Consider the following 13,369-nt stretch of genomic DNA (forward strand, 5'->3'; position numbering starts at 1 on the left):
TCAAATTCAATAAGTAGCTTAACTTCTCAATTTAATTTTTTCCTGAATATATATATTTAGAAGATGAGCATTATTTGTTTTTATTTTGTAAATAGTTTAAAACATTCAAATTAGATTTAATTTTATATCCTACTAATCCATAGATTTTGATATTAATCAATTTTAGATGATCTTATGTGTAATTTCTAAATAATTATTATAAAAATCAACCAAATAAATATTTTAGCTTTATAATTACTAAGAACGCTGAGGTGTAAGTTTTGAAATTAATGAACATAACGATTTGAGCGCGCGCAAACGCGAGAAAGCTTTCATCGCTTGAGTTTCTCTCATTACTCACAGGGCGTCTCTCTCACTGAGATACGAAGCTTTTGCAATGTCTGCAACCAAATCCGGGTCAAGGAAGCGGGCATCCGAATCCGAACTCACGAAGACCGATAAGAACAACCGATCAACAAAAGATAATTTCGATCTCGATTTGGATTTCGATCTCTCAGAGTTCGTCTTCGCTGCTTTTTGTCCTTTCATTTATTTGTTTGGAATTGTGCTAAAATCGTGCAAATCTTCAGTGACATAAAAGGAATCGTGTCCGCGCTGCACTTGATCAGAGACAAGGCTCAGAAGGATGGTCAGAAGAAGAACGAAGAGACAATATCCAGGTACTTACGTTTCGATCCTACCTGAAACGTTTCTGTTACTGTAGTTTAAACTTCGAAGATTGTGCCTGGAAATATTGGAATAATGCATAGAAGGTTTTAGCAGTGTTTTATTCTGATTTTGAATCGATGTGCGTGCTTCTTTTATGTGATCTAGAACATGCATGCTTGACGTGGAATTGTAAATTTGCCACAAACATCGATCATAATTGACTTCGAATGAAAAGAGCTACAAATTTGATGCAACCGCCATTTTATTTTCTTATTTGTGGTTTCCATAATCAGTGTTTTAGTGATTGCTGTTTTTTATTTGTGATAGTGTGGGTTTTGAAGTTAAGTCTATGATGGAGGGATTGAGGTCAAAAATTGAGAAGGACAGGTAAACGTGAAGTCTGAATTTCATGTTGTTTTGGTTTCCCGGTATTTCACTGTATTAAACAGTATATTTTCGTTGCAATGTCAGGCAAAGCATTACTAAAGCGCTTTCAAAGAGTTCCAAAGAGGTTTGTAGACGATTATGGTTTGTGTGGATATGTGTTACCCAAAACTGGTTTAATCATTGTTTTTATTACTAGCATGCAGTACGAGAGTTCCTTGAAGAGCGAAACTACTAAGTTTCAAGCACTTCACGAGAACTTTTGCAAAGAGAAAGCCACTTCTCTGCAGGCACTGAAAGGTACTCCCTGTAGGATAGTCATTGTGGACTAATTAGCTTCATCTGTTATGAACGTGTAATAGCCTTTTTTTGAATAAGTGAAACTGCTTGTGTTATCTTATTATGATTCTTTGACAGTTTCTAGAATATATAGTAGTGGTAATTCCTATGAAATTAAGTGTTACTTTTGAAATATATAAATTATAATAGTGTTAATTCATCTGGTATAATAGATGCTAACCACTGTTCTGTCCATTGATAGATATTATCTCCAAATTTGAAGAGGAAAAGGAAAAACTATTTGTGCGATATGAACAACTGAGTAAGCTATATCATTTAATCTGCCTTTATGAATTTATAAAATAGCAACCTGAGTTCAATAATTTTATTTTCTCTACAACTTCACGAATGCTACACAGGGAAGAAGGAAAGAATTATGATATCTGAACAAGAAAAGGCCTGCAATGATAAAATTGCCCAACTGGAAGAATCATTGAAAAAGAAGAAACAGGTAAATTAAGCAGTGGGATATAGTTTTATATGTTGCATTCTATTCGTCTCTCTTTGATTCATATATTCAGTGGGGCATGAACATATACGATTGATTGTCTTTTGTCACACAGGACGATAAAACTTTCAGCATTCTCAGGAAAACACTAGGTTCGTTCTTGGAAAGTACCTCGGACGAGGATTTCCCACCTGAGGACTGAGACTGCAATGAGCAGATCGTCTGATGTGTCACAATCACTGATTCAATTAATTTCACTGGAAAATGTTATCAAAGATAAACTCGAGGTCAACTCTCTTTACAGAGTTTCACTTTAATCTCTTATTACAACCAGGTTTTAAAAATATAATTCTTGCAACACAAATTCTGGACAATATCTGCTTATATTAAGATATATATTTTCCTTGTTCTTGCAGATGTTTCTCCTTCTTTTCTTGCTATCATTGTTGCTGATTCTGATTAAATTCTTCTCCAAATCTGAGCGCAAAGCTATCATAGAAACCATATATTTTTCAATGGTTCTTACCTTTCAGTAGACTAATTAAGTGTGAGTGATTGAAATAAACTAGTCTAGATTAAGATTGGTTTAACAGTCTTAATCTTTACAAATCCTCTCGTCAATAAAAATTTTAATTGACCTGTTTGGACAAGTGTATGAGAAAAAATAAAAAATATTAACATCGATAATTTTTTTAATTTTTACACAAATACATGAAAGATATCGTTTCATTTTTTTTTTTCTTTTTATTTTTTCAATATTTAAGTGAGAAATTATTTAGATCTAATTCAATATATTGAATAAATAGAGCGTAAGAAAGATACCAGCAAATCGCTTTTTCTCCATCCCTAGCACTCTTCATAGATAATTAAAATAAGTGTTGTAGTTAACTCTCTTTTAGAGACAAAAATTACCATTTTAGTGTATTTTTTTTACCAAAACTATTAGAAAACACATATTTTGAAATTAATTATGTCTTATATTTCATTTTCACGAACTCAAAAAAAGAGACGTGTTAAAAGTTCGTGCTAAAAAGAAATGTGACTTTTTTTTCAGTACTACTATTTCAATACTACTATGACAAAACATGATTTACCCATTCGTATAATTCATTTCAAGTATGTCGTAATTTGTTCAAAAAATTATAGCTTGTAAATCTTGCTTGTTAGAGTTATAGGGTGATTATGTTTTTGTAAATTGTGTTTCTGTACAAGATGATGAGTGTATAGGTGTGTGAATTAGTGAGTGTACATAATCAATACAAAACACTTCTTTATATAATATTCTTTTCTTGTGATTTTTTTTAACATATTGAAGTGGGAAACACAACCTGACAAATAATACCTATAAGAACATTTGGAATGAGGCGAAAATTAATTCTTATTGTTAGAAGAATTGAGGTAGAACATAATCGACTGAGAAAATCATTTCAAAATATTAACATTATATTTCTACATCAAATTGTAACAGCTAAATGTTTTTCCTGGATTAACGAATGAACAAATTGTAAGAAATTCAATCCACTAATAATATGAGTTGAGTTTATTAGCAGCACATATAATCAATAGTGACATTACCATTAATGAGAAGATACATAATAAACAAAAACGGACTTTCTCAGGAAAAAAATGAATGAGTTGGCAACACATTTAAAAAGTGCATTATCCTTATGGTGTCCACTTCTTATTTTCCCAAAAAAAAAAAGAGATTTGGATTTTAGTGCAACTAAAAAAGAAAAACTACCATGCTTGAGTAGGCAGTGCCCATATCTTGCAGCTACTTCTATTTATAAGAACAGTCTTAAATTACTTGTATATTACAAATTAGGACAAATTTTACAAATATCCAATTAAAGAAACTCACATACACATGTATATAGTGAGATTAAATTCATCTGGAAGAAATAAAGAACAAGGATAGAAAATAACTCTTGATTTTTTTTTTTATGTCAAACTACAATAATATAACTTTTATCAAATGTTTCATCAATGTATCATTATAACTGTTAATGCCAAATCCTGTTAAGATTGAAAAGATATAATGAAAAATAATTTATATAAATTAGCCGTCAAACAATATTAGATTAAGATTATATATATATAAAAAAAATGTAATTTATGCGTTTAAACCTTCCATCTCAGTAGTCAGATTTTAAAAAATTCAATCATAAGTTATGGAGATTAATAAACAGTCAATCAAAAGATGGAGTTTCAATTGAAAAATAGGAAATGGTGTAACATTTAATAAAAATTACAACTTTTTCATCGAACATTAGTGTCAATAACTTTATATAAAATAAAAATTTTGTGGATCAAATTATTAAATTATAATTATGTATAATCACAATTATTTATGTTAAATTTTATTAGAATTGAACAACAATAACAAATTAATCATATTTTATTATATTTTAAAAAACATATATTTCGTTAATTTTAATATACATATACACACACCTAACCAAGACATTAAATACTTTTATATTAATACAAAATTTTATATATATGATCAACAGTCTAAAAGTCAATTATGAAGAAAAAAAAACAACTATAAGATATTAATATTCATCCCATAATAGTCAAGTGCACATGACAATGATATTCAAGGGGAACAAATGAAATAGAGGGGCCAAGAAGGGGAATAGAAGAATCTCCAGTAAAACTTCATGAAAAAATTATAGTAAAATTACTTCCAAAATTTTATATAAAATAATAATTTCATATGGGTGTGTCTCTTTGTAAGAAAGCAATTTTGAGATTGATTCATAAATTATCATAACTAATTTGTTTGTTATACAAGGAAGATAGATCAATAGGTAAATAGACAGGTCACTAACATCCAGATTTTGCAGGAATTGGTTTCCTTTGTTGTACAGACCATGGAGGCCGCTTGTTGTGTGCCTGCACAAAATCCATGAGAAATTATTGTTTAAATGAAACTCAGTTGTATTAGGCTACAAGTTCAATAGCATTTAGGTAGACTTATAATTGAAAATCAAAATGGGCAGGTCTAACGAAGAAAGATAATAAATTCCCCTTACAAAAGCAAAACTTTATAGTTCTCATTAACTTTGATACGAGAAAGAGGATAAGATAAACTATTTATCCTGTTTTAATCCACAGTTTTGTGAGCTAATGAGATAGGCTTATTCTATCACTTAACACTTTCCTAATCTTTAATAAAAAATCGATCTGGTTGAGGGGAATGGGATACAAACTAACATAAAAATTTAACAGTTTTTTCTTCTTCTTCATCCTTATGCTACCTCTTTGTGTTTCACTTGCAACCATCTCTGAACCCCCTCGTGACATTTGATCTGTCAAGCCCTTATTACTATGTATTTTTTTCCAGCAAAAATAGAAAGTGAAAATTGGAGCGGAAACAATGTCTATAAAATTTCACTCAGAAGTTTGCTTTAATCGTTGCATCTTGCTGGATTTAAAGCAAAGGAAAGAAAAATTCATTTTTTCTCTTGCTATTTGAAGGGGCTATATCTAATTATCTCTTATGCATGTTATTGTTAATGGGATTTGGCAATTTCTTTTAGAGCAAATGCGGTAGTTCATGCCAAAAAGCTATGGTGCTGTTTTTGTTATAACTATCTTTGGCCATCAGATGTGCAAGTGCAGGTCCCCGTCTGCCTAAGTCTTAGTTGCCTAAGACAAACTTAATGTTAGTTCAAATTTCACTTCTTTAACTTATACCTAATTAAGTATGGTTAGTTAATGGTTATGTCATTAATCAGAGTACATGTAGTTTGTTTATCGCTACGGACAAATTTGTTTTGGTGCCTAATTGAGTATGAATATCTATTTCGGTTTGAAAGCATAATCTCCTACACGATCTCTACCATCATAACAAACTCACTCACCCAAGAAGCCATCTAAACCATGGACAAAGGTGTGAATTGCCCAATAAGAACATCTTTTCCCGCCTAGGAATAAACATATAGTAGGGTGTACATGGGTTGGATTGGGTTTGGTCAGATTTGGGTAAATCAATAGCCCAACCCAATTTTTTTGCATTGGGTTTAACATTTTATATGTGGCTGCTTCTTCCTACACCTCTATACCTTCTTCTCTCACCTCCATAAATTTTCGTATTTCCAAAAATGTCCTTCTGTAATATTCCGGATTACATAATCCAGAAGTCATTTTTCAAATTTGTAATTAGCTTCCGGATTATATAATCCAGAATTTTTTGTTCAGATGCATGATTACTTTTCGGATTACATAATCCGGAAGTCAAAAAAAGACTTCCGGATTATGTAATCCGGAAGTCTTTTTTCAAATGCGTTTCCGGATTACATAATCCGGAAGTTATTCTATGGAGGTGGCACAAGAAGGATAAAAATGTATTTTCATGTTGTGTATGGAGGTGTCAGAAGAAGATATGGAGGTGCAGGAAGAAACAGTCTTTATATGTTAGACCCAATCCAACCCACCCTTCACCGAATTAGATTGAATTGAATCAATTAGTCAAATTTTTGAAATAATAAATAACAAAATTGTCATTCACCACAGAAACAAGAGCAACCCCAAGTAGTTCTGATGCACACACTATCTATTGCGTATTTTTCATTGAACTCTCACGACTCCCTAATAGGAAGAATATGCTGCAATACTTTATAAATTCTACATATTCAAATCAAAAATCAACTTATATTAAAAAGGTCAGATTTGCAAGTTAAACTAAGGTCAATGTTGTTGTGTATAATGACTTGACTGGTGCCTTTTGTAAAGCAAAGATGTACATGGGTAGGGTCTTGTAGGAGAGGGATATCAATGGCGTTTCTCCTAATGAATGGACCTGCAATGTTAAGACAATTACTATTAAAGGAAGGGGGAGAGATCGTGTTAAAATTTCTTCACTAGAAAATGAGGAGCCTTTATATGATTAAAAAACATGAAATGCATTTGGCAACTGGAAACATATAAAACCTCTGAATTACTGATTTTGTTGTCAAAATTTTGTATACTTGGGACTTGCCTATGATGTAATATAAAAATAGCACATGTGCAAAAAGAGGTACCTTCACTCAAAGTTTCAATGAGAAAATCACCCGAGATTGAGTGAGGGAGATAATGAGGGGCACAATTGCACTGCCAAAGTAGAGGTCATGACACACCATTGCGAGTTTCAGTGTGAGAGAACAGAGACAAAATAGCGTTGACAGTGAAGGTTAGGGTAGGCAAGAAGAGAAAATGGTTAGGCTATCTATGTTAGGCACGAGAGTTGGATTGACCCAACACAAACAAAATCCAACCTAATCTATTTGAATTGGATTGAGTTATCGGGTTATCCAACCCAATGAAAACCTTTAAGATATAGAGCATAGACAAATATAGGTGGCCCTTATAATGTATTTAGGGTATACTCTAAAACTAGCTTAAAACTTGGATTTATAGTCTAACTCAATCCCATAAAACTAGTTTGAAAGATGAAGATTATCTATGTCATAAAGATCACATTGGCCATATCTTTTGTTAGTCAAGAATCCGTTATAATTATTGTTTCCTTTTACATGGTAATATAATCAGCCTAATAATTGTATATAGTTAGATTCCTATTTTAGTTCGTACAAATTAGGCATTAGTTTAAATTGACAAGAGCTGTAATTGAAAATATATTATTACAAAAGAGTATACAATGAAAAAAAGTCAATTTTTAATATTGTATCAGAGATTCCTTCTTCATGTAGCCCATACTCTTATACATCAAGCAATAGGCCATTCTTCACTCGGGTGTGCACCAATAGTACACAATTTCGGTGTTCTCGATTTGGCAGCATGTCAACATTCAGCTGCACTACCATCATTTGATCGCCAATAGCACCATGCAGATCCTACCACACATCTCATCCATCGAAAAGGTATGAGTTTGAAACTACTTCCCTTGCCACACTATTTGACATCTATTCTTAGACGTTACTGAGAGACAACTAAAGACTCATGATGGATACAAGCAATGCAAAAGGGGTTGCAAGCACTTCAAGTTTTCCTACTATTAAATCCATTGGTTGCAAATGGGTGTACTCTGTGAAGTTGCATTCAAATGGCTTTCTTAGTCGTTTCAAGGCTCACCAAGTTGCTCTTGGTAAGAATTTGGAATGTTGACTAGATTAATTATTTGCCCCAATTGCTAAAATGATTACTATTAGAACAATCCTTTGTATTGCAGCTTCTAGAGGATGGTCTCTTCATCAAATAGATGTGAAGAATGTCTTCTTTCATGACGACCCAAGAGAAGAAATTCATGTGACTCCTTCAGGTTTGTTATCCTCTTTTGCCATAGCGCATAAATTAAATCGCTCCTTATATGGTTTGAGAAAAGCTCCTATGACAGAGTTTGAGAAATTGTTTTAGTTGAATTCTCTTTTACCCAGTATGACACCTCTTTATTTCTTCATCACAAAATTGTTGACATTTTTTCCTTCTTAGCTATGTGAATGACATTGTCATTACGAATTTACGAGTAAAGACTTAAATAATTGCTTCGAGCTTCCTTTCAAAATGAAGAAAATTGGTTGTCTTCATTACTTCTAAGGTCTTGAGGTCCACTCTCACTCCAAGGGTATCTTCTAATCATCATCAATATAGATTTAATTTCTATGGTTGCCCTTCAATCTATTGTCTCACTGGATACTCCTCGAGGTTAATGTCAAATATCATAGTGAGGGTGATCTTTTACTTGATCCTTTGAAGTATCACCAATTGGAGTGGTGTAGTCTTAACTATTTGTGTGCACTCCATATCATTTTCACTTGGTTGTGTTGGATTGGGCATTTACTACCAAGCCAAAATTTATAACCAATAGTCAAGGCACAACTCTTTTTATTTAAGAAGAGAGCACCCCAAGCATCATGGTTCAATTGTGACTTGATCCACTTGCCTTCCATCACATAATGATTGATGTCACTTATAATAATCTCTTCCTCAGCAATTACCCCGCTGAGGATTGAACTCGTGATCTTCCCTCTAATACCAATTATTGGATTGAGCACTTACGATTGGGCCAAAAGTTATAACACTAGTCACAACACAACTCTTTCTAGTTAAAAACGTAGCAGTCCTAGCGTCATGGTTTGATAGTGACTTGGTCCACCTAACCTCCATCACAGGACAATTGATATCACAAGCAATAATCTCCTCTTTAGCAATTGGACCGCTAGGAATTGAACTCTTGATCCTAATAACAATTGTTAATCAAACTCTTGATCCTAATACCAATTGTTGGGAGCATTGACCACAAGGTTAAAAGTTATAACTAATAGTCAAGATGCAATTCCTTTTACTTAAGAGTGTAGTAGCCCAAGCGCTACAATTCAATTGTGACTTTGTCAACCTTGCCTCTCCTTGGGGCAATTAATGTCACTTGCAACAGGTTACTATTGGTCACACTATTTGTTACTTTTGAAAGGAACTTCTCAATGGGATTTATTTTTTCTTGCTAGTTTGTCTCTTACTCTGATTACCTATAGTGTTGTGGATTCGACAATCCATCTAGATACTATGAGGTTTGCATGTAGTTGGTGCATGTTTCTTTCCTAGTTTGATTTCTTGTAAGAGTGAAAAGCAAGTCCAGGCATCCAAGTCATCCACTTGAGTTTAAATATTGAGCTACGTCAACAACTTGTTTTGGGATTATTTGGATTTAGGTTTGTTGGCTGAACTTGGAATTCCTCAAAGCAATGTCACACCTCTCCATGCTGAAAACATTAGTTCAACAACTTGCCACTAATTTGATTTTTCATGGGTACAATGAGCATATATTGAGGAGGATTGTCACTCTATTCATGAAGCTCTTTATAATCATGTTATCTCTCTTCCTCGTGTCAACTTGTGGCTTCAACTTGCAAATATTTTTACCAATTTTCCACATCCTGCCACCAGTTCTTCGAAGCAAAGTGGTGCATTCTTGAGCAGCCTAATAATTATTGTTGTTGTTTTCTTTATATGGATTAAAAGAATCAGCCTAATAATTGTATATATTTAGAATTCTTATTTCCCCCAAACAAAGTAAGAGTTGAATTAAACTGTCATTAAGAGGAGCAATCAACAATGTATTGTTTACAGAAGAGTAGTATACAATGAAAGTAGAGCAAGAAGCAAGAAATTCCCGCCACTCTCTATTCCACTTCAATATATGATAAGATACCACAATACAATCCTATGAGTTATATGGTATGCATATAAGTGTGTATTAGGATGGTATTGTATCTAAATTTTCCCAACTCTCACAAGCTATCATATGTTATCATATCTTATCCACTAATTAGCCCCTGAAGGTTTCAAATGAGTAGTTCTATTTAGAGTAAATCCCACTACATTGACATAGAAAAGGCTAGGTTTTTCAGTCACTAGCATGCCCTCTAGGTTTCAGTCACTAGCATCCCTCTAGTTTTTCAGTCACTAGCATGCCCTCTACGTTAACATTTTCTCATTTCTAAATGTATCAATCACCAACAACAATTCAAATAGAAGTTGTACTCATCCATTATGTCAACCACAATACGAAGATACTATAGTCTTTGTATATTCTAAATTTCATTAAAATGTTTAAAAAAGTTAAAGGGAAATTTCTTTTTACAGAACTTTCAATTACTCTATTAATTCATGAGATGTCTGTCTGGTAAACCAAACATTGTCTCAAAAAGAAGACTATATTTTTCAGATAAAATACTAAATACATAACAGTTAACGTACCCCAATTTCTGTCACAAACTGGCATGAGGAACATCTAACTTGTGAAGCACCATATGGGTACATTAGCAATACTGCACAACTGCCACACTCAACTTGCCCAACCTGATCAGCTGTGAGGAATAGGATATTGATTTAAATATATTAACCACACAAAAAAGTAAGACAATGCCATATGCCATAATTTACAAGGAAGTAAGTCAACTTCAAGAAAAATAATACAGTTTGATTTGATAAGTGAAAACTGAAAAGTGAAAACATCAACTTATGAAGGATTTCTTTTAAATAAAAGCTTGATATGTTTATTAGCATCATTGTGAGGCACCTCTAGTCCCACCTATAATTTGCAGCGGATAAAAGAAATTTATGTAAAAGAGAGAATACAAAAGGATCAAGAAGGAACTAGAACAAAACTCAAGAAAAGAATTTGAGAAATGAAAACATCAACATATGGAAGATTTGATGTCAGTACATACTGTCATTCATGAAGATTTACCGTAGTACAATACAACCATACCAAAAGCTCTAGTTAAAAGCTTGGATCATGATACCGTCATCAAATCCAAATGTGATCAGTCACTGGCATTGGGCGACAACCCTTCTATAAAAGACCACAATTTTTTTTGAAGAAAAATATATTAAATTTTAACAAATAGAAAATATTATTTAACAAGCTTAGAGCACAACATTACATATAATGGGTGTTGGATCAAGCATAAAATTGCTAATGGAAGTGTTTGTTAAACAGAGCTTTTCCCAAACTTAGTTGGGTTTATCTTATCATATAAGCACGTAATTAGAAAGTTGAAGGTATTTGGTTAAGATTGTGAAATTATTTATTACTCTCCGATAAGCTCTTTAACTGATTTTAATAAACATCACACTGAAGCTTACTAATAAATAAGGTTGCTGAATCAAGTACTTGTGAAACAAGCTTTCATCTCATTCTCATGTGATAAGATTTTGTGGAACAAACAATTAATTAAACTGTTAACCCAAAAGTAACCATAATCAATCAAAAGCATAATCGAACATGAAATACAAAATTGAGATTTCGAGCAGAGGTATGCTTCTGTGAATGGTAGCAATGCCAATGAGAAAGATGAACAACCTTCTAATACAATGTTGACAGTCTCACAGCATGAACATTTAACATGTTTGGCACCTCGTGGATATGAAAGCAGGCGATGACAAGAACCGCAAACCATCTGAACCCAACCTGTTCACACAGCTTGCCAGTCAGAGTGATCAAGTTAATAACCAATTTCATGCAATGGTTATCAAAAAAAGAAAAACAAGGACTCTTTCAGGGGTATCACAAATACAATTCACCAACAAATAACCACTTCCTTTAACCCTTTCACAGACTTCAAACAACAAGTTTTGCAATATTGCATTGAAACCCCTTTCTACATCTATTCTTCCTCATTCAAAAACCATCTACTAAGAATCAAACTAACCTGAAACTCGAAGCTATTAAAGAGTAAACCCTAACTCAACAACACTCGAGGCTCACTATCTTGATAAAAAATGAAACACATTCCCAAAAACAGAATGAATTGCGCGTTTTAAAGTTCAGTAGTTCAGAATACAAAGACATGTAATCAACTTAATTGTGCAGTTGCTGATTCAAAACGCGTGAACAATTTTACAAGCTGAGAAATTTGCAGAAAAAAAAACAAATGAAAGCAAAGCAAATAGTAGAGGGTTTTGAAAAGAAAAGTAGGAACTGACCACATGGACGTTGCGGCGGCGGCGGTTGCGGTTGCAGTTGCGGCGGTGGCGGCGGATGAGTGGAAATTGGTTGCCACCCGGGTGGTGGGCCTTCATCCTCTTCTTCTTTCTCTGTTTGTTGACTTTGCATCTTCCTCGCTGCGCTGCGTAGTTCAACAAGTATCCGCTTTTATTGACGAGTATCTATCACTTCCTTATTTGCTATATTCATCTTTGTATTTCCTTTTCTTCTACCACTCATATCATATTTTTAATAATTTAGTGTAGAATTTATAAAGATTCTTTTTCTCATTATTACGGAAAATATTAAATTAATAAAGTGGATGAAGGAAAGATATTTTAGAGAGTATTTTCTATGAATGAGGTAGGAGAAACATAATGAATATGGATACTTTTAGGATATCTAATTCAAAATAAAAAAATATATTAATTTTTTAAAGACTTAAATTTATTGTATAAATTTTTATTATAGTTATAAAAATAATGAATAAATCTTTGAATTAGTCATGATAAAAAAAATCAAAATCTAAAACATACTTGTGCACATACATCTTTATTGTCAATTTATATAATTCATAATTATATAATATATAGATTCATATCTCGTGTCTTACATTTTAGAAATTATACGTGTCCGTGTTATATCACTATTTGTGTTTGTGCTATATAGATTATTTTTGAAAACAAAAATATTTTAGACAAATTTGAAATGTCTTATAAAAATAATTTATTTAGTATGAAAATTTTAAAATAATTAAAAATTTATGAACTTTATGTTACTATTTAAATTAGAGAATTAAATTTTGAAAATATTTATATAATTTTTTTCAATATGTGTATTTTTTTTAATACCTCAAGTTCGAATTTAGTAAGAATATTATTAGGTTGAGTTCGAGAGTGCCAATGGCTTAACATTATTTTTTTTCTTCTGATGTTAAAATTATTAGAAATTAAAATCAATCGCCATTTTTTTTATTATCATCATTAAGGTTTTTTTAATATAAGTGAGTGTTGTTTTTAAGCATATATTAGTAAAAAAATAAAAATATCAAGCATAAAATAATTTTCTACTGATATCAAATACGATTTTGATGTTATCTTGAACGAGATTATCAA

At 32.2% G+C, this 13,369-nt stretch overlaps 2 protein-coding genes across 3 annotated transcripts; one reads left to right on the plus strand and one right to left on the minus strand.

Annotated features, from left to right (window-relative positions):
* The first annotated feature begins 262 nt into the window (after nt 1-262).
* LOC137809767 (uncharacterized) lies at nt 263-2,234 on the plus strand. Its single transcript, XM_068610850.1, has 8 exons — nt 263-498; nt 570-659; nt 976-1,035; nt 1,120-1,159; nt 1,239-1,332; nt 1,574-1,633; nt 1,731-1,822; nt 1,935-2,234. Exons 1-8 carry the CDS (start codon nt 377-379, stop codon nt 2,019-2,021), a joined length of 645 nt encoding a protein of 214 aa, XP_068466951.1. The 5' UTR covers nt 263-376; the 3' UTR covers nt 2,022-2,234.
* Nucleotides 2,235-4,479: 2,245 nt separating this feature from the next.
* On the minus strand, nt 4,480-12,494 carry LOC137812038 (protein LOL2). Of its 2 annotated transcripts, none has more exons than XM_068613915.1 (4): nt 12,254-12,494; nt 11,631-11,738; nt 10,523-10,632; nt 4,480-4,717 (listed from the first exon to the last, which is right to left on the minus strand). In XM_068613915.1, exons 1-4 carry the CDS (start codon nt 12,381-12,383, stop codon nt 4,649-4,651), a joined length of 417 nt encoding a protein of 138 aa, XP_068470016.1. In that variant the 5' UTR covers nt 12,384-12,494; the 3' UTR covers nt 4,480-4,648. The 2 variants fall into 2 exon arrangements, with proteins under 2 accessions (XP_068470016.1, XP_068470015.1); XM_068613914.1 differs by lacking the exon at nt 4,480-4,717 and adding an exon at nt 6,340-6,626 and having other exon boundaries at nt 12,254-12,492.
* Nucleotides 12,495-13,369: the final 875 nt, after the last annotated feature.

This window comes from Phaseolus vulgaris, chromosome 2 (assembly GCF_000499845.2).
Source record: "Phaseolus vulgaris cultivar G19833 chromosome 2, P. vulgaris v2.0, whole genome shotgun sequence".
Lineage (NCBI taxonomy): Eukaryota > Viridiplantae > Streptophyta > Magnoliopsida > Fabales > Fabaceae > Phaseolus > Phaseolus vulgaris.